Here is a 26411-nt window from a genome sequence, read left to right as displayed (position 1 = left end):
AAAAGAAGGAGGCATTGGAGAAAGTGGGTGATGGGCTTTCTAGAGCGCACAGTGGCTTCTAGGGCGCATGCCCATTGTTTTACTTGCTAAGCTATAAGCCTGCTGGGACACAGCTCACTTCCTTCCTGCCTGCCCTTTCCTAACCGCAAAGCTCTGTCCAACCCCACTCCTGCTAGGGGAAGCTGCCAGAGTCCATCCTCCAGAGAAAGGCCTTCGGGATGCCTACAGATGGGGAAACTGAAATAGCTTCTCAATCCCTTTACAAGGTTGCCAGGGTGTGGTATGTGTAAACAGCCTGAGGTCACAAAGAGACTTCCCCCCAGTCCTGGCTGCTCACCACTCATTCTGGGCTCCGAGATTACTTTACTCAGGCCTCAGATCTTTCTGAGCATCCTCTCTGTGCCAGGCTCGGAGGCGGATGCTGGGGGAACAGGCCAAAGGCAGCTTTATATTGGAGCTGGCTCTCCAGTCTCGTGCCAGCCTATTGTGAAGTTATCGAGAATTTTTTTTCTTAAAGATTTTATTTATTGTTTTAGAAAGGGAGAGCAGGGGAGGGGCAGCGGGAGAGGGAGAGAATCTTAAGCGCTCCATCAACAAGCCTGAGATTGTGACCTGAGCTGAAATCAAGGCTTAACCACTTAATCAGATGCATAACCAACTGAGCCACCCAGGCGCTCCTTAAAGATTTTAAGTAATCTCTACACCCAACATGGGGCTCAAACTGGCAACCCAAGATCAAGAGTCGCCTGCTCCACCAACTGAGCCCGGCCGGCGCCCCTCTACAGATCAGAGTTTGATTTTCTTTTTGGTGAAAACAAAGGGTTGGGGAAAATATTGATAATGCAGATTAAACTTTCTGTAATCATGACACGGTGACTGGCACAGGAAATCGAAGACACATTTCTCAGTATTTAAAACTATTACCTGATGCAGCAAAGTTGTTCATGTCTGACCGTCCTGTCACCTCTGCTCACGGCTCACCTCCCGCACTCTGCCTGGCTGACTCCCACTCAGCTTTTAGGTCTAACTCAGAGGTCACCTTATTCATCTGTTCTGCAAATGTACATGGAGTATGTACTGTGTGTCGGGCTTTGTTCTCACTACCGGGGACCTAGCTGGAACCTGCTATCAGGAAGCCTCCACTGACCCTGTGACACCCACTCGGGGCCCTTCCCCACCTGCTTCCCCCAGTATCTTCTGCTTCTCCCATCACACCGTGTTGTAATTGCCTGGAAACTGTCACCTTGTACTCATTCCTCAGGGGCAGAGCCCAATGCCACCAGTTTCAGCTAACCAGCAAGTGCCTAGCCCCAAACTGGTGCTCAGGAAGTTTCTGGGGCATGCACAAACCTGCAGGACGGGGACGATGATGACTGAACCCCCGTTGTGGCTGGGTCCCCGCCACCCCTCACCTTCAGAAAGATGTCGGCCAGGATGTGGTGGGGCAGCTGTGAGCACATGAGCCCCAGGCCCACGATGGCCTCCAGCTCGCCCAGGTCAGCTGCGTGCTCCAGGTGGAAGATAGCTGACTCGCGGTCCCACTCCTCGTCCTTCTCGCAGAAGCGCCCGCCCTCATGGTAGCGCACCATGGCCAGATGCACCTGCCACACAGACTTGGGTGTTGGCCGGGCTGCCTGGGCAGCTGCACCCCCCGGGCCTCCCAGCCAGCCTGCAGGAGGAAGCAATTAGCGGAGCAGAAGTGTGGGCCAGGCTCTGGGTCAGTGGCAAAGGGCTCTGAGACGGGCATCGCTGGTACCTTCCCCAGGATGGACTTCCCAATTTTCTTCTCAAGGTCCAGAGCATTAAGCCTTTGCACTTCCAGGGCCACGGCGGAAGGTCTCGGCAGGTGGAGGCGGGAGGGGTTGAGGAGATTCCATTTCTCTACGCAGACCTGCAGGAGAGAACGGGGCCCGGTTTACCGGCCAGGCAATGAGGGGCGGGGGCGCAGGTGCCATCACCAGCTGTCGGCCGCTCCTACTGCACAAGCCTGGCTGGCAAGCGGCAGGGAGCAAACCCTTAAGGTGTCAAATCTTCTTGGACAAACACGGCTCCATTTCTAACCCCTCAAATCCTGCCACTTTGTTGGCGCTGAGGGAATATCATAGCACAAAGGCCAGCAGACGTACTGTGGCAGTTCAAAGTGTTTCTCTCTCATTTATCGAGCAGGCTTTGGTTGGGGAGGTTGGACCCTAAGCTGCCCCCTTGGCCTGTGACCCATACAAAGCACCAGAAAAGTCTGACTTCAGACCCTGCAGCAAATCCACTCCGCTTGCCTCTGTGCATCAACAGGATGCTTTGGGGAATGGGTTTTGAAAACACAACATGTTCCCAGCTAAAGACACTCTCTTCCAAAGGTCCTTGCAGGACAGAGCCAGGTAGCTGCGTGTCCATGTGTGCTAAACATCCTGCCGCGTACACGGCATCCCCCATGACAAAGACGGGCCCGGCCCAGAATGTCAGCGGCACCATGGTTGAAGCACCCTGCTCCACACCACGCTGAGACCTCGTCCCATGCGGTAAATAAATAGTGCGTGGTGTAGATGATCTGCATAGAAACACTTGCCGGCGAACCTGGGGAAAGCTGCTTAAGATCTCGGTTTTCTCATACACAAAATGGGGATGAATAATGTTAGCCTGTCTCACTAGGTGGCCGCAACAAGTTAACTAATGCTATGAGGTTATGTGGGCATTACTTTGACATGTGAGCTGTGGTCCTTATAACCTGCCCCTCCAGGACGGGCTCTCCTGCTCTTCTCTGTTCCTCTCCACAGATGCCCCAGGGCCCCGCCCAAGCCAGAGGACCGAAAAGTGTTTGCCAAGAGGATTGGCTCCTTTGCAAAATCTTCCTTTAGCTGGTGTGGGAGGCGCCTGGGCAGGCAGCAGTGACAGCAGAGAGGAGCCGCGGAGGCTGGAAAGGCAAGCACACAGCCATGACAAGGATGCCTCGGGGCACATTACCCGTCCGGAGCTGCCCAGGCTGTCTTCGTCTGACTCGTACCTCCGGTTACCGTTTGAGTGGCCCTGAGGGAGGAGGACAGGATGAGCCACAGAGCGGCTCTCCCTCCCAAGAACCGGTCCCCACCTCCCCTCCAGGGGAAACCTCTTAGGGGACAGGCCCAGCCCCCCTCACCGCCCCCCCCCACCAGGGGACCCTCCTCCCAGGGACCCTCCTCCTGAGGGACAGGACTGTCCCTTAGGAAGGGCAGCTGGAACTCTCATGTGCCAAGCAGAGAGGATGCTCGGTAACAAGCAGGACTGATGTGCTGGTGTGCCCACAGCCTTGCCCTCACTCTCTCTGTGTGCACAGACGGAAATGAGTCAAAGGACAGGATCATGGCAGACGAGCTCCAAGAAAACCTCCTTCCTCTTACCAAAGCTCCCGTGACAGTCTTACTTGCAGTAACAAAGCTGAGACCAAAGGGTTGCCCGCAAGACTGGTGCGAAGGCTCAGACTCAACTCTGGCACATGGCAAAACCTCTACATGGAAGACACTGCTGAAGCCACCCTCACCAGGATGCTGCTGGGTTCCCTTGGAAACCTGTCCTCCCCAGGGACGCCGGAATACCACGTGTGGAGCTGGACCCTCCCACCTACTCCAGCACCATTCCGACCTATTACCCAATAACCAGAGGTTCCAGCTTCCCCGTAAGAGTCGTCCAACATTTTCAACCCTGTCTAATCCCCCATACTTGACCCCTTACTAAACTTTCAGTCCACATTATCCTGTTTTATCTTCTGCCCTGCATTTATTTTTATCTGAAATCATCTCATGTATCCATTTACCTATTATGTTCTCAAGACCCACTCACATTTCCCCCCCACCTTTCCATCCTCCTGGACAATGAGGCAATAGAACACTGTGGTCTCATTTCCTTGGGGGTTCCTTACATGTTCGCGGGGCTCTAGGTCATCCAGCTCACCCCGCTTCTCACTGGGGTATCCACTGTCTCCACTGTTTTCAGAGTCCTGTGGAGAGAAGATGGTCCTAGGGGTCTCAGTGGTCCTCTGAGTGGTGGCGACTTCTGGACGTCCCAGCCATTTGCTCTCTCTCCTTTGTCCTGTCACCTCAACTAACATTCTCTTCCCCCTGCCCTTGCTGGTTGGGTGACAAGGGAGTAGTACAAAGTAGTGGCAGAGAGCTTGGGCTCTGGAGCCAGACTGTCTGGGCTCAAGTCTGAGCTTTGTGGGCCCTGGGTAGCAGTTTCCTCAGCCACGGGATTCATATAGCACCTATATCCAAAGATGAGGATGAAGTGAAGTGTTACCCACCGTGGATCACAGGAAGTGCTATTATTAAGAGTAGCTCACCCATTTCACAAGCAGAAAAACAAAGGCTGGTTTATGAGCTATGTACCCACGGACACACTGTAGCACTGAGAGCAATATTCGTAACAATGAAGTCCTCCGCCAAAACCACTATTTTTTATTCTTCTAGATAGTTCAGAATCTCTAAAACTTCAGTCATTTGCCTACAGCGTCCAATTCCGGCCGTATCTGCATGTCACCTGCATCACTATTCAGCTCATACTTTTATGTTTCTGTCTTCGTTCTACTAAGAAATATTTCAAACACGCCACTAAGAACAGAAAATACTAAAATGAACTCCCGTGCACCTATCACCTGGCTTTGTCAGCTCCTGACATTAGGCCTTAGTTACTTCAGATCTTTTATTTTTAAAGATTGATTGACTGATTATTTATTTATTTGAGAGAGAGAGAGAGAGAAAACAAGTGGAAGGGGCAGAGGGAGAGGAAAAAAGTCCCAAGCAGACTCCGTGCTGAGCACAGAGCTCGACCTGGGGCTTGATCCCATGACCCTGAGATCACGACCCGAGCTGATATGAAGAGCCCGACACTCAACTGACTGAGCCACCCAGGCTCCCCTAGGTCTTTTATTTTTAAAAGAAATTAAAACATTACTATTAAAATATAGATCTCTTGTGTGCCCCTCCCAACTGCATCCCTTTCCTGCTCCAGGTAAAACCACTTTTGTGAATTCGTACTTGTTATTTCTCTATAGTAAGCCATTTTCTTTTACTTAAAGAAATACATATTTAAAAGAAGTTTGGTGTCACCTAGCATTAATGGATCCCTCTCCTAGACAGGCAGGAGCCATGAAAACATACACAGAGGAATCCTTAGCCTCTGGTCTGACCAGGGATCCTGCCACCCCGAGGAGCTACATATCCTAAAAAGGCCCTGCCCTTGTTTCTAGAAGCACTATAGACTTCTCTTCTATCTCCCCCAAGGCTTTTGTTCTGTGTGAACTGAAAGGCTATTCTGATTTCTTTTTTAAAAAATATTTCAAGGGGCAATTCCATAACGTCAGCTCCTCTTATTTCTTTCTTCCACTCGAAAACTCTGAAAAGCAGTCACGAGTGAACTTGAACCTTTGGAGCAATCCCAGGGTGCAGCTTCAAGTGCACCTGAGGTCTGTGCAAGGGTGACCTCTCTGCAAAGTCTGTTTTTAAAACTCCTAGGAGTTGTTTTTTTTTTAAGATTTTATTTATTTGACAGAGAAAGACACAGTGAGAGAGGGAACACAAGCAGGGGGAGTGGGAGAGGGAGAAGCAGGCTTCCCGTGGAGCAGGGAGCCCAATGCGGGGCTTGATCCCAGGGCCCTGGGATCATGACCTGAGCCGAAGGCAGACGCTCAACAACTGAGCCACCCAGGTGCCCCAAAAATTCCTAGGAGTTTTTTATTTTGACACTGTAATATAAGTTTGCAGGAATGCAAATGTGATGCCTTCAGCTTCCTACCACGGATCAGTCAGAGGCTGCTGGAAACCAGTCCTGTTTATCCAGCCTGAGAGCATCCCATCGGACTGTGCTGTAAGTTACTCGTCTGAAACCCAGGATAGCTCCCTCCCCCAGGGCAGCTATCCACAGGCATGTGGCCAGACCAGTCCAGGGCTGAGCTCACTCAGCATTTACCAGAAGGTTGCACTTTTGCTAATTTGGATTCCCTTTTCTCTAACCATCTCTGGGAACTGCGATGGAGCCAGCTCTTCCCAGAGGACACCACTGCCTGGGGCAAGAGGCTGAGAGTTATCTGCATTCCTCTGGGCCCCCTGGCAGTGCCCAGAGTAGACCTAGGCTGCCCGCCTCTGGATCTGAGGATTCAGCCTTGGTCCTGACTGGGTGAGTCCATTGCTCCCAGCCCTGCTCTCTTGGTCCCTCTCCAGCTTACCCGGTGGTTGTCCAGATGGTCGTGTTCTCGGGGTGCCATGTTGTCAAGGTCGCTGAACACAGGCCATTCTGGGCAAGAGAAAACAGAGATAATGCACCGGCTCCATCAGGAGAACTGTTTAAAAGACCAGCTACAGCCTAGAGCTGAATGCACCAGCCACCAGGCCTTTTTTCATTTTAAATTTTTTTAAGAAGGTACAAAAATGGGAAAAGAATGTTGTCAGCCCCTGGGGGTGGGGGGCTACAGTGCTTCCTCACGAACTTATTCAGAGTTGGGGTACCTGGAGGGCTCAGTCGGTTAAGTGTCCAACTCTTGGTTTCAGCTCAGGTCATAATCTCAACATCGTGAGATCAAGCTCCATGTCAGGCTCCTCACTTAGCAGAGTCTGCTTGGGACTCTCTCTCCCTCTGCCTCTCCCCTCTGCTCTCTCTCTCTCTCAAATAAATAAATAAATCTTAAAAAAAAAATTATTCAGTCTGCCACTTGCTAGCTGTGGGGTCCTGAGCAGGTAGCTTGACCTCTGTGCCTCCTCAAAGTTGCAATGTAAATATACTTGTGCAATGTGCTTAGAAGCACACGTACCTGGGCCATGGTTGGCCTTCAAGGAGGTGCAGGTGTGAAGGAACAACAACCATGTGTATATTTAGGACCCAATGAGCACCTACAGGTTGGGGAAGCCTCAGATGGCTTAAAAACCAACCACCTCCTTCCTGGTGGTTCCCAGTTTCTATCTCCTGCCCTGAGCTTCCACAGCAAAATCCGGCTTGTTTCCTTTTTTAATGTGGTTTTTAATAATGGTTTTCCATTTTAAAGTGGTTGAAAAATTTAAGAGTAGTATCTTGAGATATTGGAAAATTACATGAAATATGAAATGCAGTGTCTTTATTGGAACAGGGTCATGCCTATTCATTTGAGTGCTGTCTATGGCCATGTTCATGCTGCTAATGCAGAAACCGTATGTCTCACAAAGTCTAAAAGATTTACCCTCTGGCCTTCTAAGAAAAGTCTGTCAAATCCTGTTTCAAACTATACCCAAGGTCTTCTAAGTGGAAACGTCTAACAGGCTTCTTTGACATTAGACACCAAAATCTTCCTTTTCTGCTCCTCTGTGGACTCCCCCAACTGCGTAAATGGCCCTTGAAGTTCTTCAGATCAAAACCCTGGAGAGTCAGCTTTGCCTACGCTCTTTCCTGCAGACCCCATGTCCGCATCATCAGCCAACTCCGTCACTTCAACTTTGGGAATAAGGATTCCGTTTTCATCCTCTGACCTATTCATATGATGCTCATTGATTTCCTAATGTTGAACAACTCTCAGATGCCTGCAAAAACCCTATTTGATTATGACAGTATTTTTTTAGGATACTACTGGTTTTTGTTCATAACTTTATTTAGAATTTCTGTATTGTGTATTTATTTATAAGTGAGGTTGAAATGTAGGTTTTCTTTTTTTGCTGTTTTGTTAAATTTGGGTATAAAGGTTTTTCTAGTTTCAGAAAACACAATGAAAAATGTTACCTTGTTTTCTAAAATAGGGGTTGTTTTATTTGTTTTTTATTTATTTTTTAGGGGTTGTTTTAATAGCATTCGGATGACTTGTGTCTTAAAAATTTATCCAGTGAACTCACTCGTAAAACCATCTGGGCCATGACCCTTTTTGGTTAGCATATCTGATTTCCTAACATAAAGTGAAAGCCAGTTTAGCAGTGTTCTTTCTGGTGCCTGTCCCCTTCAAGCATGACGACCAGGGATGGAAACATCACTCACGGAGGTGGTCCAGTTTCTGGCTGTGTGGTGTGGCCGAAGATGGGGAGGAAGGGAGAGAGTCAAAGGTCACATCACTCATGTTCTCATCTCCAGAGTTCTCTGAAAGGCGAAGGAGCAGGGGGGGGCGACTCCCAGAGAGGGTCCTTACTCGGGGGCTCCCACACTTTTCCTCTGTCCCCCTCAAGATGGTCTTGGCCGATTGCTGGAGAATTAACAGGGACACCCGTGTTACACAGGAGCCTTCTGGGGAGTGAAGGACTCTTTCAGTAGCATGTTGTTCACCTGAACCCTGAGGCCCTTTCAATCCATAGCTCCCATACATAGCTGTTTAGGGACTAGCAGGAAATCTAAAAATAATCAGTGGGGGGTTAACCCGAAGGCCTCTATAAGGGGGCATCTGGCACAGGAGCTCAAAGCCAGCCAGCATTCCCAAAGTGCTGACCATACTCTACAGCCCTGAGCTGGGGAATACCTAACAGCATACATCCAGAATCCCAAGTTGGTCTTTGCCGACCGCCTCTTGTATCTGATCAAGGTAATGGCAGAGGGGGTGGGCACATCCTGGACACAGCAAGGTGCCTGAAGAGCCAGGTCCAAGTCTAGTCCAGCCATTTGTCAACACGCTACACAAATACACATACCACATACCTCTCTCACTCTCTCTACACATTTGGTCTCATCACTCTGATCAGAATAGGTCCAATCAAGTAGACCCCAGTTACTGTGTCAGTGGGAACACTTGGAAGGGCTTTGTGCATTGATCTGGGAGGGATGAGGGGCACAGATGGGGCTGAGATCCTTTGGGCCCGGAAACTCTTCAAGTAAGCATGACTGCGCCTAGGCTGCCATCACGGAGAAGCATGGCTTACTGGCCTGGCAGTGGAAGGGCCCCTGCTCCCTCCGAGCAGGTTCCCACTGGGCACCCACCAGCAGCTTGGTGTTCTGATTCACGGCGTCCCTCTCTCTTGGCGAGAGGTCAAAGGGAGTGAGGCCCATGCTCTTGCAAATCCGGTTGCAGGCATGAGAGTAGAAGAAGAGCGCCATCCCCCGGACACCTGCAGACAGAGCAGGGGAGTCTGGAGCATTGACTTGCTTTGTGACAGGGGCAGGGCAGCGCTGGACACCATAAATGTGGCAAGGGCAGGCGTCGAACATGCTGAAGTGGCGGGCATCAGGCGTCCCAAGCCTCCATCCCCACCATCTTGGAAAAGCCAACCTACCACCTCAGCCAGTTTCCCTGTGTACGAAGAGCTGGGAGATTTGGGGGGCAGAGGGAGTGTGGTCTCCATGGAAACGAGCTGGCTTTCCCCACCTACCTAGGTTGCCATCTCCAAAGTCAGTGCCCTTCTCGGTGTGGATCTGCGGGTCAGTGTAGAGGTCGCCCACACCCTGGATGTCTACCACAATCAGCTGATGCCCAGAACGCTCAAATGTGAAGTGGCTGAAGGCCTGGGGGAGGGGCGGGGGGAGACAGGAAGAGTAAGGTGACTGACCACAAAAGACCAGGCTGTAGTCTGCATGGACACAGGTCAGCCACCACTGAGGGGCTGCAACATCCCAGCTCTGCCCATGGTGGGGCCTTTCCCTGCAAGGAGAGGTTGTAGAGAGGAAAGGATAAAGGGAGGAACCCTGTTTAATCCTACAGGAACGTTAGGTCTGCTCACAGAAGCTGGCTGGGTGGTCCGGTTTCAGAATCTACTTCAGGGGGGCTCCATGAGGCTTGAGGACCCTCTATGGGTGAGACCTCACACCCACAGGGACCCTCCCCTCCAGGGGCCTCACCTGTGGTGTCAGGCGCATGTTGTCATCGCGAACAAAGCCCGAGTTGGAGTTGTACTTGATGTACTTGCCCTCGATATAGTGCTCCAGGTGGAAGAGAGGCTTGCCCGGTCTGTCCTTCAGCTCCACCACGCACATCTGCATGATGTCCACCTGGGTGGGAGCGGAGGTCAGGCAGGAGCCCAGCGGCACTCACCTCTGATGGCAGATCGGAGCAGAGGACTTGGGAGAAGCCAGCCTGCCCGGGCTCCCATCCTGGTTCCATCAGTTATCAGCTCTTCACAGCTAAAACTGCCAACTGTTCCCAGAATCCACTCTCCCCTTTCCTTTTGAGAATGAAAACCCCTGTGATGGCCTAAATGTGTCTCCCCAAAATTCCTATGTTGACATCCTAACCCTCAAAGGTGATGGTATCAGGTGGGGCCTTTGGGGAGGGGATTAGGTCATGAGGAAGGAGCCCTCATGAATGGGATTGGTGCCCGGATAAAGCTGACCACACAGAACTCCTTTGCTAGGTCCACTATGTGAGGACATAGCAAGAAGACACCGACTAAGGAACCAGGGGAGAGACTTCACCAGAATGTGACCATGCCAGCACCTTGATTTTGGACTTCTCAGCCTCCAAAATTGTAAGCAATAGATTTCTATTGTTTGTAAGTTGCCCAGTCCATGGTATTTTGTTAGAGCAGCCCAGAGGGGCTAAAACAACCCCCATTTGAGTTCTAACAGGATGCACAGCCATCCAGTAAATGACATGGCTTGGCTTCCCTGGTGGCTAGGTGTGGCCATGTGACCAAGCCTGGCCAATGGGGAGCGAGCAGCAGTGACCATGGCACCCCAGCCTGCCCCCTCCTCCTCTGGCCAACCGGAGGCTCTAGAGCCGACATCTGCCAGTGAGGCCAACCTGGCCTCCTGGTCCACGGCCACACCCCAGAGGAAGGCAGAACAGCAAGACAGAAGAAACCAGGCTTCTGGATGCCTTAGGGAGGCATGGCACCAGCCTACCCTGAACCCCCCCTACCAAAGCAGGACAGTCAGATGAGAGAGAAAGAAACCATGTTGAGTTAGAACATGTTTATGGGTCTGTATGCTAAGCAACTTAGCCCGTGCCTTACACTAATACACTGAATGTGGACCAACTCTGCCTCAGTTTCCTCACGTGTGGAATGGGGAATCTCACATTTAGCGTGAGGATGAAATCTGGTGATACATGAAAGAGTCTGTCAACATTTGCTGATGCTCATATTACTAGTAGACACAATTCTAGAGCAGTATCCACCAGACTATAAAGGGTGGTTCTCTCTCTGCAATGGGGAGTTATGGGAGAACTTAGACTTTCCTTGCTGAATTTTTTACCAAGCACATGTTTCATCTATATGCAGAGGGAAATGTGTAAGTCCTGTGAATGGTTTGTAAAGTAGAGTTGGTAAGACCTGAGACACTACCCACAGCACCCCATCCCCCTCAACAACACCCATAATAGAAGGATCCAGGTCTGGGTTTCCCAAGGAAACAACCATCCAAGGAACCGTCTGGTGACCCAGCTGCAGAGGATGAAGAGGCCCCGAGCTGAGAACTGCCCCAAACATGGCCTCAGTTCCTAGAACCAACCTAAGGGGAAGGAGCAGCTGGTTCTCAGAGGTTTCCCCCCCCCAAATACTGGCTCTATCCCTACAAGGAAATCTATGGCGGGGCCACCTGCTTGGCCAGTGGGCTCACTGGGAGAGAAGTAGCTGCAGGGGTGTGGCCAGCAAGGAATGACCAGTTCCTCCCCAAACAGGTACGCTCCTTTCCCTTCATCAGTTCCACCAAGCACAGTATTTACTGAGCGCCCAGGCACTGTGATACAGAGTGAACAAGGCATAAAATCCCTGCTCCTGGCAGAGAGAGGCAACCAGAATATTAACTACAGGAACAAGACTCTTTCGGATAGCGCTAACTGCTCCAAGCGAAAGAAACTAGAACTGACAGAATGACCTGACAGAGGACAGCAGTGGGAGGGCTCCTTCATTTAGGATGGCCTGGGGTGGCCTTGCTGAACAGGTGACATACGAGCTGAGACCTGAACTATGAGAAGGTGCTCAACATGCAAGGATGGGGCTGGGGTTGCAGCGGGGTGGGGGGGAATGACAACAATGATACAGGCTGGGGACACAGCCAGAGCAAAGTTCCTGAGACAGGAACAAGCTTAGGGAGGAAGAGAAAGGAGGCCAGGATGATATGAAGCAAATTACTGAGGAGGTCACAGACCCCATGGGTGGGGACTATGGCTTCCTGGGTCTACCCCAAGTGCACTTAATCAAGGGCCACGCAAACAAGAGGTGCTCGATAAATTCTGCTGGTTTCTTGGAGGTGCGGCTCTCCCGAGGCACCCAGGAGACAGTACCATGTTGTCATGTATGTGTTCAAACAGTGGGAAAGCTGAGCTGTGAATCTGGGCAGGGCAGAGACATTTAGGGCTGTTTCTCAAATGCCCATAGGCAACAGGAAACTCTGCTTGGCCCAGGGTCACTAAACAACCTGGGGGCTCAACTGAAGGAGCCAACTGGGCAGGGGCGTGGAATGCCTGGCTTTGAGCCCTGGCTCCTTTCCTGCCTGTTGGGGCAGGTCACTTAACCCCTTTGAGCCTGGGGCTCCCCAGGGGCAGACATGCTATCCATTCTCCCCTCCTTCTGCTTTTTCTTGGAGCCACCAATCTCGGTCTGCATAGTCTGGGGGAAGGACCCACATTGCTGCCTCTAAGGGTGAGCACAAGGCTCAAGGCCTGCCCAATCTGCATATTCCCTCCCCTGGCTATTGTGATTGGCTCAGCAACAGGCACCTGACCTAATCAGAGCCAATGAAACCCAGTTCTGAGACTTTCATTGGAACTTCTGGGAAAACAGGTGTTGTCCTCCCACCAAGGTTTCTGAGAAGACAGGAAGTGAGCCTGCAGCTGCTTGTGGCCCACACGCCATCAACACCAAGGCTGGGGAAGAGATGGGGAAGATTTTCAACATCCTGTTTGGTCCTGGATCCAGCCGTACCTGTGGCCAGCACTATTTCTCAGTTACATGAGGCAATAAATTCCTCGTTAGCATGAAGCCCATTTGAGTGCATTTCTAACATTTGCAAACAAAAATCCTGACTTAACAGATCCCATCTGTAAATGGGATCAAAACATTCTAACCTCAAACAACCTCAGAGCTCTGTTTTTAGGAATAAATGACTCTTTGCATATAGTGGATTGTGCTCAATAGATGATGGCTGTTACTAGCTGCTGTTAAGACCATGAAGGGGACCTGTGACCGGCATCACTGTTGCCTTTGTGTCCAGTCTCTGTCCCTTGTGTGGGGAGGTGGCAGGGAGGGGTGCCACACACCTGCTTGGGGGGCTTGTGCCGATTATACTCCTCTCCCCAGAGCTTGGCCTCCATCTGTAGACGCACATCCTCAAAGTACACGTCCCTGTCCACGGACTCGATGTAGCGCTTTGCCACATAGTTGGAGGCCCCCTTCCACTGCTGAGTGTGCAGGAAGTTGGAGAGCTTCTTCCTGGCGGGGGGGGGGAGGGTAGATAGCAGAGGGCCTACCTGGGCACTTGGGTCCACCAGGAACACAGCCTGACCCACTGCATCCTTCAAAAAGCTGGGAAGAGGCTTAAGGGACACTGTTAAAGCTCTCTTATCCCACATCTTTTGGCCTCCAAACACCAGAGTGGAGGTTAGTGGGATATTCCATGTTCTCCCTGAGCCCATCCCCACAGCCAGGGCAAACGTGTGGTCTGATGGAGCCCAAACAGAGAGATGCTTGGCCCACAAGAAGCAGAGGCTGCTGTCTCGGTTTCTCGGCCAGAAATGTTGCAATGCCCCCACTCTTAGGAGCCCCAGGGAGTCTGGGCAGGGCCCCTGAGAACCAGGCTGAGTCACTTACGTCCTGAAGCACTCCCTCATCGCTCCACGGCCGAAGGGCTGAAAGACACCATACAGAGGGTTATCAGGCCCCATGCCCCACCCAGAAGCAGTCCTGAGTCAGGAAGAGATTCTCCCCTTGGACATCACTCACCAAATGGGTGCCTGGACCTCATCTCAATCCTAAAATTCCTGAGCCCTCCCTCTGTCACCCCAGCACTAAATCCTGACCGAACTTCTAGCCTTGGAGGCTTCAGGATGACAAGACCACCCTCCCCCAACCCTGGCTGAGGAGAGGAACCCCAAGGGGGTGGAGATGTTATAGGGGTAACCATGCACGTCAAAGAATGTTTTTGCAGCCCTGCTTTTGTTTCCTATAATAGAAAAAGAGTGGAGGGGAGCCTGGGTGGCTCAGTCACTTAAGCATCCGACTCTTGATTTCAGCTCAGGCCATGGTCTCAGGGTTGTGGGATCGAGCCCCGTGTCTGGCTCCACACTCAGCAGAGTCTGCTTGACCCTCTCCCACTGTCCCTCCCCACCCCTCTCTCTCCAGTAAATAAATAAAATCTTAAAAAGAAAAGAAAAGAAAAAGAGTGGAAATAGCCTATATGTCCATCAACGGTATAATGGATAAATCAATCAGGTCTACTCACTCAATGGGATACTATACAGCAACGAGAATAAATATATTCTGTTGTTCTATTATTCTATATTATTCTATATATTACAGGGCTAGCAAAACCAAGTACAAACGTCACAGACAAAATGCTGAGCAGAAAAAGCCATACTCAAAAGCATACATACAGCATGGCTCCATTTATAGGGAGAACACAAAGAGATTAACTACTCCCAGATGATAGATCCCGTGTTGGTGCTTACCCTTGGGGTAACGGAGCAGTGACCAGGCAGGGGAGGGGGGGCTTCAGGGGGCCATTGGTTATACGGAGAGTTCACTTTGTGAAACTCATCAAGCCATACCCTTTTCTGAGGGTGTGATACATGAAAAAAAAAAAGTTTCGCACAACCATCCTCCCTCTGACAATGCAGGAAGTGCTCCATTTTCTAGTCTATTCCTTCCCCCCCCACAAAAGGATGATTGCAAGCCACTGAATCCCTCTTATGGCTCAGGTTTAGGTGGTGACCTGCAATTTTTAAAAACCAATATACACATTTATAGTCAATTGATTTTTGACAAGAGTGCCAAGGATCATCTTTTGATGTATGATAAATATATAAAATGTCCAGAATAGGTAAGCCTACAGAGACAGGGGTAAATTAGTGGTTGTCTAGGGCTGGGGGAGACGAGGAGATTGGAGGTTGGCTGCTGGTGGGTAAGTACGGGGTTTCTTTTCGAGATGGTGAAATATTCTGGAATCGATCATGGTGATAGTTGCACAACTCTGTGACTATACCAAAAACCACCAAACCCATACGCTTCAAACGGGTATGTTGCATGGTGTATGAATCACATCTCAATAAAACTAGGGCACCTGGGCGGCTCAGTCGGTTGAGCCTCTGTCTTCGGCTCAGGTCATGATCCCAGGGTCCTGGGATCAAGTCCCGCACTGGGCTCCCTGCTCAGCAGGGAGCCTGCTCCTCCCTCTCTCTCTGCCTGCCGCTCTGCCTACTTGTGCTCGCTCTCTATCTCTCTGTCAAATAAATAAAATCTTAAAAATTAAATAAATAAATAAAAACTATTATAAAAAATAAAATAAATACACAATAATATAAATATAATGCCCCAAAGTTAAAACAATTAAGTGAGTGTGAAGGGGAGGGAACTGGGACAGAAGTCTGCTCAAGAAGAATCTGCACTCAGCCCTGTCCCCACAAGGCTGTGGATGGCTCACCTGAGATGCCATCTTGATCAGAACTTCATCTTTCAGCCACTCCCCGGTGACAGCATTGTACCTGCAGAGAGAAGTCACCCCAGGGCACAGCATCTGTAACATGACCCTCTTACCCAGTGGCTAAAAGTGGAAGCCTTTTCCTGGCTTCCTGCTGCCCTTGGGATCAAGACCACTTTACCCACAGGCCCAGCTGACCTCCTGGGTTGGGTCTGTGGATACTCTCCCTCCCCTCCCAGGCCCCCCCCCCACACACACTGACCTCCTTCCCTTTCCTCTCCAATGTGTTGCCCAGCACTTGTGCTGTGGGTGGGCTTGTTCCCCATCTGCCCCCACCCCGCCCCCCACTGGACTCTAACTCCACAAACCAGGCCCGTGTCTGTCTTCTTCACTGCAGGGCCTGGTGCATGTGGAAGCTTAATACACGCATGTCGGATGAACGACTGAATAAATAAATATCCTTATTTTAACCAGTCTTCACAACAAACAGCGTGTCCCAGGACAGGAGACGGCAGTGCCCTCGATCTTGCCGGGCACCTGTGTGAGGCCCAGCACAAGTAGCTGGGCTTGTGTCCTGGTGCAGGAAAGGGTAGGGGAGGCCCTGCCTCTTGAGTCCAGCCAAGGAAGGGGCTGCTGGAGGACACCCAAGGTAGAGTGAGACAGAGAAGGTTCTAGAACATTTCCATCTCTCCTTTCTTAGGAATCTTCCCAGAGCAAATCTGGCCCTAGACCTGGCTGGGCCTCAAACAGATTTGCCTGGTAGAGAGAGCTCTTCAGCTCAGTAAATTCCTAAATTCTAAAACCTCCCCTAGGGCTGAGGTGTTCTTAGTGTTAGCAGAGGCCGCCATGGCCCACCCTTTGGCAGGATGGACTCCAGACGGCTCCCAGCTCGGTGAGAACAGGCTTCTCAGAGCCTGAAATCTCTATGGGGAAAGACAAGCAGAGGCCTAGCAGGTAACCTCCCCCAGGCCGGGGGCAGGGATGCTGGCCAGAGCTGCAACTTGCCTGCAACCAGCCCATAACAATTCTGGTGTTCAGTATATAACAGCAACGATTATTACTATTATTACTATGTAGAGACCAAGGTAAAGGAAAACAGTCTACCCTCACTTCCAAATAAGACTGAAAGCTGAGAAGCACCTAGAGGTCGAGGGACAGGGGAGATACGAGACATCAGATGGATCTTATTTGTCCTTCACAACCGCTGACACCATACAGGTCAGAGTTGCTCCAAGTCACTGTGCCTTCACTATCTGCAGGCCATTTAAACAGATCTCTTCAACTGAACTTTGTAGCAGCTCTGTGAGATTGGTACAGTTACGGGGCCCACTTTCCAGCTGGGGACACTGAGGCTGAGAGAGGTGAGTAACTTGCCTGAGAGCCAGGATGCAGACCCAGGTCAGCTGCAACCAGAGCCTTGCTCCTAGCCAGCCTGGGCACCACCCATGTGAATGGGAAATCTGTCTCAACAAAGTGGTGGCCTGCACCACCAAAAATGAGGAGGAAGACTTCCAGTTTAGAAATTTTCTGGCGATTCTAGCCATCGAAGCCTGAGCTCCCTCTGCCAGCAGCCACTTCAGTTGGGAAATTGTTTGGCTTGGTCCCTGGACCCCACAGAGCTCCAGGACACACAGAGGTGGCTCAGCATGGGGGGGGGTCTCCTTTTCTAGGGGCCTCCCTGGGTCGCCTAGTGTTCTCAGCCTGCAGGCCATGTGTCACCAACCAGTCACCACGCTGGCCTTATAGGTAGGGAGAAAGAGAGTCCATACCCTGCCCTGTAAGGGGTCCCCTTAGCTGCCAGCACGGCCCCCAGGGCCTGCTAGGATGTGGGTCTCCAGCAGTGGGGAGGGGGTGCATGCCAGGCCCTGAGCCATTTCCTCACAGGCAGGAGCAGGGACATGTTGCAGAAAGGTGCAGAAAGCTGCTACACCGTTTCTGCCTGCCTAGTATCTGGTCCCTCTTCTTTCAGTAACAGCACCCCAATTTCCCTTTAGGGAACCACCATGCTCCATTCGCAGAATATGTGGACTGAGTGGAAGTGATCCCCAGCACCTTCTGGCTTGGGGTATGTGATCCAGACATGGCCAATCAAAGCAAAGCTCCCTGGCACCTGACTGGTTCAGAGAGGGGCATATAACCAAAGCCAGACCAATGATATTCCATTATGGAACTTTTGTTTAAAACTATTTGAGAAGGAAAAGACCCTCTTCTATTGGGTGAAATGAAATGTGGGGCTCTCAGGGGCATCTGTGCCACTGATACAAGAGAGTCTAATCTGAGGTCAAAGCCCAAAGTGTCCTTGGAGCATCTAGAACCAGCCATACCTGAAGCCCACATGTGTAAGTGAAACATTCCCTTCTATGCTTAACACTGTGAAGTGGCTTTCTGTCACCTGCATTTGAAACAGAGTTCTGACTAATTGAAAGACACTGAACTGAGTCAGAAAGTTAGCTTATTAACTACCCGGGTAACCCTGGGCAAACCTCTATCTCCCCTGGGGCAATTATGGGACCTCGGTGTTGGCTTAGAGCATTCAGACTGGAGGGGTCTACAGAGGTCACAGGACAGGGGGATGGACTCCAGGATAGGTCCAAGAGCCCTCTAATACTATGCACAAAATTAGACATATGTGTGCAACTTTCTGGGATGGCCCTCATCAGATTCTCAAGAGTGGCCCCAAATACTTGACATGATTCCTACTTCAGACTTTTTTAATGAATACACACACATAGAGGCTTCGAATAGTGCCTGTCACATGGATTCAATACATAAAAGCTTCATCATAGTTATCCTTGGTGGTAGTATTCTGTGGGTTTTGCTATATTTTTGTTCTTCTTGAAACCCCCTGAAATAACTCCTCTCCATCTTTTCAAATAGGAAATCTAGACGCTCATAGTTCCATTTTGTGAATCTTCCCGGGGCCAAGGCATCAAAAAGCTCACATGCTATCTCCAGGTGTTCTTTCTCCCTTTGGTGGCAACTGTAGGGGCCACATGATGAGACAGTGGAACCACAGGTGGGAGAAGCCTGGGTCCCTGAGTGGCCCCCAAGGGTCCCTGGACTCTCACCCAACTTCACTCAAGTGAGAAGTACACCACTGCTGCACTGAGTCGCTGGAGTATTTGTTACTGCAGCATGGCTCAGCCCTGCCTGACAAAAGAGGTACGTCAGAGGACCACCCTGAGGAGTCAAGGAGATCTTGCGCAGCACCTGAAGCATGCATAGATGCTCAAATATTGGCAGATACTATTATTATTCCCTTCTCCTTGACCTCCACGTGTACTTCGGCCTCACTGATTATGAGCAGAAGCAGGACCCATACCCCCAAGGACTCCTTGAGACCTGGGGCCATACGGCACCCCCAGACAAGCTGCCGACCTGTGACGCATGGCACATTCTGTGGCAATATCCTCCAGATGGAACTCAGCCCAGGGGTCAGGCATGTGTTTGGCCTTCTCGATGGCATGCTTCCAAGCTTCCTGCAAAAGGCAAAGGGAAATGTTAGACCAGGGCCTGTGGGATAGTGCTGCCCCAGCCTCCTCCTGCCCCATGATTTCCCACATGTCTCCCAGCTCTGGGGAGGCAGGCAACATCAGTGACAGAGAAATACTCCCATTAATTATCGTTTCAGAAACAAAGTTCCCAAAAGACCCTTTTTGTTCTCACATGGGCACAGCCTTCCCATGGGCAGAAGGGACATATGAAACCAAAGAAACATAATACACATAGGAAAGCATATTTTAAAGATTCATTTATTTTGTGGAGGTTGGGGCAGAGGGAGAGGGAGAGAATCTCAAGCGGACTCCCAGCTCTGTAGGGGAGCCCAACTCCTGGCTCCATCCCAGAACCCTGAGATCATGACCCGTGCTGAAATCAAAGAGTTGGATGCCTAACCGACTGAGCCACCTGGGCACCCCCAGACTGGCAAACATTTTAATGACTGTTCATAACTAGTGCTGGCTGGGATATGGGGAAACAGGTGCTATCCCATAGGATCAATGGGTCTAAACCTCCTCCAAAGGCAACCTGGCAATGTACTGAGATAAAAAATGTGAATTCCTGTATTCTGACCCAGAAATTTTACATCTAGAAACGTATCCTAGAGAAATACACAAATCTGCAAACATATATATAGAAGAAGCATCGTTGTGTGCAAAACTGAATTCCACCCAAATGCCCATCTGTGGGGATTGGTTGAATATATTTTGATTATATCCATTTAAAATGCTAAGGAGCCCTTCCAAAAGACTGCGCTTACTCTATTAGTGGGAATTCTGGACCCTATCCGAGCCAACATCACCTTTTTGTAAATATTGTATAAATCATAAATATGCCCAATTTTATCGCCCTAAAAGAAAATCATAGACAACACAACCTTCCTAAACTCAGAATATCTCCAACCACGCCAAAGATATTGTTGTCTTTACATTAACAGAGCACTAAGTTCTGGGCTCAGATGATTAGGAACAGATTCCCATGAGACATTCCAAGGTCCTGGGGACGCAGGAATATTCATCGTGCAGAACTGCCTTGCCCATTTCAGGCTTTTAGCATCCATGCCCTCTACTTTCTCAATGCCTTAGTGCTCCTGCATCACTGTGGGACCAAAAATAGCCCCCCAAACTTTCAAAACCTATTGAGAACCAGGGCTTTTGGGTACTCATTGGGAAAGATGACCAAGGCATGTTACAGAGATTAGGCTGATTCTCAATCACCCAACCCCAATTCTTATTTTAAAAAGCTCATTTTATTGCTTTTATAATCCCAAGGTGGAATCTGTCCCTGTCCCCTCCCAACACTCCTCCACCCACACTGAGTCGCAATCTCTTCCTGCTCTTTTCCTAAAGAACTCAAACCTCTGCCCTGATCTTGCAGGATCAGTGAGGCCAAAACTCCTTTCCAGGCCAGAGGCCTGAGCCACGGGGAGGTGGCTGGATGGGGGCGCTGACCACTGGGGGTGGCAGACCCACAGCAATTCCAGACCTCCTCACCCACCATCGGGATCCCTGAGCCACCAGGACTAGCTCTGCAGGAGCGAAGCTTCCCAAGTGTGCCCCCGGCCTGAGCCTCAGCCTCATGGCTGGGATCCTGCTCAGAGGAGAAAAGGTAGAGCAACTGAGCTGAGAAACACACACACACACACACACACACACACACACACACACACACACACGGTTCACATGGGCTAGGGCTTCCTCACTGGGGCTTGGATTCCAATCTCTGAGAAGCCCAAAAATAAAGCCCAGAATTTCTTTCTTCCAATGTGGAAGTGAATTCATGCTTAATGAAAACATTCAGAAAAGAGAGAAGACAAAATTCAAATCTGCCACACACACCCCACCCAGAGCAAGGATCGTCAATGCTTTGGACTTGTTCTTTTCCAGATCCTTGCTTTGCATTATTTGTACCACTGGAATCACATTATAAAAACAATTTACAGTCTTTTGGGAGAGTGGGCCCATGGGGCTTTAAATATAGTGATCTTGATTATTTTCCTGATTCCAAATGTATGATCTGCTTACTGTAAAAAACAGCATACGCTACAGAATGTGAAAGTGAAAGTACTTTCTGACTCCTTGCTCTGAAAACCACAGCTGACACAGGACTACAGCATCAGGCCAGAGCCCTCGCATTCTGCTCTGTACCTTACTTTTCTCTACTTAACACGGGGCCTTGGATGTCCTTCCATGTCGTATGTACAGGCAGGCTGGGTTGACCCCATTTTCCTTCTGCAGTTGTAAGACGTATAATTGTATAAATGTACCTTAAGGTATTTCTCTAACCTCGGTTGATGGATATTTGGATTCTCTCCAATAATCCCTAGTACAGGCAGTCCTGAAGTGAACATCCTTGTATGTAAACCCTTATGCAACTGTGCAAGATCTTGGTAGGACATATTTCTTGGAAGTGTAATTGCTGGATCACATTTAAAATGTACAAATTTGGAGTGCTCCTCCAAAAAATTTCTCCTAAATGACACTCCAAGAGGCAGAGAACACATGACTTAAACATTTTTTTATTTTAGTTTTTTTAAAGATTTATTTCTTTAAGAGAGAGCTCGCTTGCTCGCATGCACAAGGCGGGGGAGGGGCAGAGAGAGAGAATCTTCAAGCCGACTCCCCACTGAGTGGAGTCCCAACACAGGGCTGGATCCCACGACCCAACAGATCATGACCTGAGCCAAAACCAAGAGTCCGACGCTCAACTGACTGAGCCACCCAGGTGCCCTCCTCACTTACATTTTTAAACACAAACATGACATCATGATTTACAAGTCAGCTAGAATAGCTAACTCACTACTGACGTCACCGTTCACCTGTGGTTCTCCACCGTTAGACTTTGAGTTTGTCACCGATTTTTCCCTGTTATAAATAACCAGACCACTGACATATTTACAACTAAAACAGTTCCTGAAGCTCTGTACTTAAAAAAAAAAGTACCACTGTCCCCTCTCCTATTCCAGCAGCTGTGAACAGCAGAGACAGACTCGACCCCAGCCTGTCCAGGGACCTGCAGTGTTCTGAGCCTGCCCGGGGCGACGGACACGTGGCTCTCCCACTGCACTCTCAACCAGTGACTCAAACGCTCCCCGACTCCCCCCGATTCAGTGAAGAGTATCAACAGAAACTGCCTCCTGGCTGGAGGCTGTGCTCCACCTGAAAAAAAAAATTCAAGGAAAAAAGTATTTCCGAATTTGAGGGCGTGTTATTTCACAGGATCAAAATTAACTTTTTGCCAAACCCAGAAAAGAATCGTGCCATGCCTTGTTGGCAACGGATGGGTTTAATGCAACAGACTTTTCTTTTAAAGCACAATATAAAAGATCCTGGATGAAGATTCGTTCCCTGCACTCTGGTTCCCGCCCACAGCTGACTAACTGTGCGAACCTCCATTTCCTTGTTTACAAAAGACAGTGAAGAATGTTTTGACTATTAGTGGCCAAACTTTTTTCCTGCCCCCACACCTGGGCTAGATGTGTTTTCTCCCCCGCCCCCCAGGAAATAGGGGCTCACTGAGATGACATGCTCATTACAGTTCAACAGCCCTGAAATGAGCTGCAAATCACTGGTGTACTGTTTTACCCAACAGGTTAAGAAAAACAGGTGTTTACGCAGGCCTGAGAAGTATGGTGACTAACATAACCTAATAAAATAAAATTAAAAAAAAATATGTATAAAAGGGAAAAAAAAAGAAGTGGGTCCTCTCAGACACTAAGGGGAGGGAAAGCAGGTCCTATCACCTCTGACAGCCTTCTGGAGGTACTTTCACTGCCTTGTGACCCGGCCATCCTGATCACCTCCCCAGGTGTGCACAGGTGAGCAGCCCAAGGATGGGTCTGTGCTTATAATGCTATACAATGCTCAGGTACTGCCAAAAACCTGCCTGTTCACAGGGAGAAGATTCTATACACTTGGTATAGCAGTATGAAGCCATTAAGATCATCAAGGTTTGGGGTGCCTGGGTGGCTCAGCTGGTTAAATGTCCAACTCTTGGTTTCAGCTTGGGTCATGATCTCAGGATCATGGGATGGAGCCCTGCATCAGGCTCGGTGCTCGACGTGGGGTCTGCTTGGGATTCTCGGCCTCTCCCTTTGCCCCTCCCCCCACTTGCGTGCTCTCTCTAAAATAAATAAGTAATATCTTAAAAAAAAAATAGATCAAGGAGAAGTGTGTTCGAGACACCTGGTGGCTCAGTCAGTTAAGCATCTGACTTCTTGATATCAGCTCAGGTCTCGATCTCAGGACTGTGAGTTCAAGCCCCACATCGGGCTCCACGCTTGGATTGGAGCCTACTTGAAAAAATCAAGGTGTTGGGCCACTGGCTGGCTCAGTCGGAAAAGCACGTGATTCTTGATCTTGGAGGTTGTGAATTCAAGCCCCATATTGGGTATAGAGATTACTAAAATAAATAAATAAATAAATAAATAAATAAATAAATAAGATCAAGGTATTGAGTGGGCAATCTCTAAGACTTATTGTTGAGGGGGGAAAAAGGAAGTTGGTGAATAATGTAAACAGTATGACACCATTTACTGGTGGAGGAAACCCACAGATCAGCACTATGGATTTCTAAGGATGAGTGTGTCTGTACAAATACACGTAAGTGTGTCTTTACATATGAGTACGTGCAAGAGGTCTGAAAAGTGCTTTATCCCAAATTAATATAAAATGGGGATCTCTGGGAATGGAAGGAGGATAAGAAGTTGGTCAGAGAGACTTCAGCTTTATGTTGTGTGTGTGTTTTTATTATGAGAAGGTTAACATACTGAATAGCCTTCAGGTAATACACGGGTAAGTCAAAGTTAAAAAAGATCACTGGGTTTAGGTGATTCTTAAGGCCCTACTAGCTCCAATGTTCTCTAGTTCTGAAGATCTGAAAAAAAATAAAATAGGGATGCCTGGGTGGCTCAGTCGCTTGAGCGTCTGCCTTTGGCTCAGGTCATGATCTTGGGGTCCCGGGATCGAGCCCCTCCTTGGGCTCCACACTCAGTGGGGAGTCTGATTTTCCCTCTCCCTCTGCCCCGCTCATGCTCTAATAGATAAATAAAATGTTTTAAAAAACTAAGATAAAATAAAATAAAGATTCAAACTCAGTTGGTGTGCTATCCTACACAGAATGGGGGGGCCCAGTGGGGGTCCCTAAAAAGGAAAACCCATGACCCTGCCTAGAGAATGGAAAAATCTTTGGTTTTTCAAAGCCTGAGAGCACAAAATAAAAATAAATACATAAATATATAATAATAATAATAATAACAACAACAACAACAACAAATTCCTGGAATATGCCAGCAGTAAAGCCGGATGTTCGGGTAATGTGTTTGCAATTTCTTTGGCACATAGACTGTTACTGCTGTTAGTGCTGTTTTTACATCACTATTCTTATTACCACCAACACAGCAATCAAGGCCTCCGATCTTACATGAGGAAGCATCCGGAGGCTGCCTAAGTCCTCCCTGAAACATCAACTATTATTCTGCCAGTGGATGTTATACAATGTTTTTTCCTATGATCCTCTCCACAGATTCTAAGAAACTGTAGCTCTGTGTCAGCCTGACTTGCCCCTCCTGGCTGATAGCAAAGGGTTAATCTATAACCAAGGACGCATAAAAGCAGCAGAGAGAATTGGGGAAGCATGCTTGCTTGCTTCCTTGTTCACTAGGGAAGAGAACTGCATGCATTTAGAGGTTTCATGCAATTTCCAGGAAACTCAGCACTGACTATGGCAGCAAAAAACCTGGAAACTGCCTAGGTATCCCACAAGAGGAAATGCTTACAGCAACTGCGCTGTATCCATATGATGGGCTGCCAGGGAGCCATTAAGAAAAAAGATGAACTAGATCCACATTTACTAATATGGAAAGATATGCACCATCTCTTGTTTGCCAAGAAAAACTGGTCACTGAAGAGCATATATACATGATCTTATTATTGTAATAAAAATCTCTATTTAGTCAAGTCTATATTTATCGTGAAATACAGAAAAGACTAAAATACACACTAAGACCTCAATAGCAATTATATCTACACTCTCACCGTTTTCTGCCAGGAACATGGAGTACTTTTATAAGCAATCAAGCAAACGATTGCCAAAGAAATATAGCTAAAAGTTCTAAAGAAATCTCTCTTTGTCAAAAGGAGCAGTTGTTGTTGGTCTCCCGTGACCAGCGGGATTCAGAGCCAGGGCTAGAAAGGAAAGGATGGGAAGGATGGAAATAATAACCAGCAAAGCTGGGGCGCCTGGGTGGCTCAGTCGGTTAAGTGTCTGCCTTCGGCTCAGGTCACAATCCTGGGCTCCTGGGATCGAGCCCTGCATTGGGCTCCTTGCTCAGCGGGGTCTGTTTCTCCCTCTCCCTCTGCCCCTCCACCCACTTGTATATGTGCTCACTCTCTCTCTCAAATAAGTAAATAAAATCTTAAAAAGATTTTATTTATAAAAGATTTTATTTATTTATGAGAGACACACAGAGAGAGGCAGAGGGAGAACCAGGCTCCCCAAGGATCATGACCTGAGCCTAAGGCAGATGCTCACCCATCTGAGCCACCCAGGCACCCGATAAATAAAATCTTAAAAAAACAAAACAAACAGCAAAGCAATAACATTCCCTAGGGTGGCATAACGCCCTTGCCTCCTGGAAGCCCCTACCCAGACAGAATCCCAGCCTGCACCTCACGGCAACTGTGTTGAAGCACTGACAGGCAGGTAGGACAGCTCCCCAGTCCACTGAGGAGGTGCCCGAGGATTAAGAGCAAGGAGGAAGCTTGCCTATAGACCGGCAGCAACCAGGAACCAGCGGACCCAGAACTTAGACCAAGCCCGTCGAGCCCCAGTTCCCCAATCTTTTGCAAAAGAGAAGTTCGATAAAAAAAAAGAGAGCGAAGTTCGAGAACCAAACTGAATACGACCATATGACATAGCAATGCACTCCCAAGTATCTACCAAGAGAAATGAACACATGTCTACACGATTTGTGTAGCATTATTTGCAAAAGCCAAAGGGAAGAAACAACCCAACATGGGTCAACGGGGGCGCCTGGGTGGCTCAGTCAGTTAAGTGTCTGCCTTTGGCTCAGTTCATGATCTCAGGGTCCCAGGATCGAGTCCTGCATTGGGCTTCTTGCTCAGTGGGGAGTCTGCTTTGCCCTCTGCCTGCCACTCCCCCTGCTTGTGCTCTTTCTCTGTCAAATAAATAAATAAAATCTTTAAAAATAAATAAATAAATAAAATCTTTAAAAAAAAAAATGTGGTACATCCATGCAATGGGGTAGTATTCAGCAATGACGACTGAGCATGGATCTAAGCAGGATCAGAGTCCTGGCTCTGAATCCCACATGCTTCTACATGGATGAACCTCAAAAACATTGCACTAAGTGAAAGAAACCACACAAAAAAGACCCCATGTTATATAATCCGATTTCTATGAAATGTCCAGAACAGGCAAAC

General features: G+C 49.1%; 1 protein-coding gene across 1 annotated transcript in view; it reads right to left on the bottom strand.

The window, feature by feature from the left end:
- Nucleotides 1-26411, bottom strand: part of EEF2K (eukaryotic elongation factor 2 kinase) — a 59196-nt gene that overhangs the window by 10646 nt on the left and 22139 nt on the right. The window contains exons 3-15 of the mRNA XM_025855372.1: nucleotides 18850-18950; nucleotides 15475-15535; nucleotides 13647-13684; nucleotides 13097-13268; nucleotides 9739-9888; nucleotides 9273-9405; nucleotides 8884-9011; nucleotides 7957-8158; nucleotides 6191-6258; nucleotides 3890-3967; nucleotides 2959-3021; nucleotides 1757-1891; nucleotides 1413-1601 (exon numbers count right to left, since the gene is read on the bottom strand). Coding sequence (XP_025711157.1) covers nucleotides 1413-1601; nucleotides 1757-1891; nucleotides 2959-3021; nucleotides 3890-3967; nucleotides 6191-6258; nucleotides 7957-8158; nucleotides 8884-9011; nucleotides 9273-9405; nucleotides 9739-9888; nucleotides 13097-13268; nucleotides 13647-13684; nucleotides 15475-15535; nucleotides 18850-18950 — 1518 coding nt within the window. The remainder of the gene's footprint in view (nucleotides 1-1412; nucleotides 1602-1756; nucleotides 1892-2958; nucleotides 3022-3889; nucleotides 3968-6190; nucleotides 6259-7956; nucleotides 8159-8883; nucleotides 9012-9272; nucleotides 9406-9738; nucleotides 9889-13096; nucleotides 13269-13646; nucleotides 13685-15474; nucleotides 15536-18849; nucleotides 18951-26411) is intronic.

The sequence above is a fragment of the Callorhinus ursinus genome, unplaced genomic scaffold (assembly GCF_003265705.2).
Source record: "Callorhinus ursinus isolate GAN/ISIS: 27379988/994484 unplaced genomic scaffold, GSC_fseal_2.0 scaffold85, whole genome shotgun sequence".
Classification (NCBI taxonomy): Eukaryota; Metazoa; Chordata; class Mammalia; order Carnivora; family Otariidae; genus Callorhinus; species Callorhinus ursinus.
The sequence above is the reverse complement of the archived record's forward strand: the minus strand, read 5'-3'. Positions and strand labels throughout refer to the sequence as shown.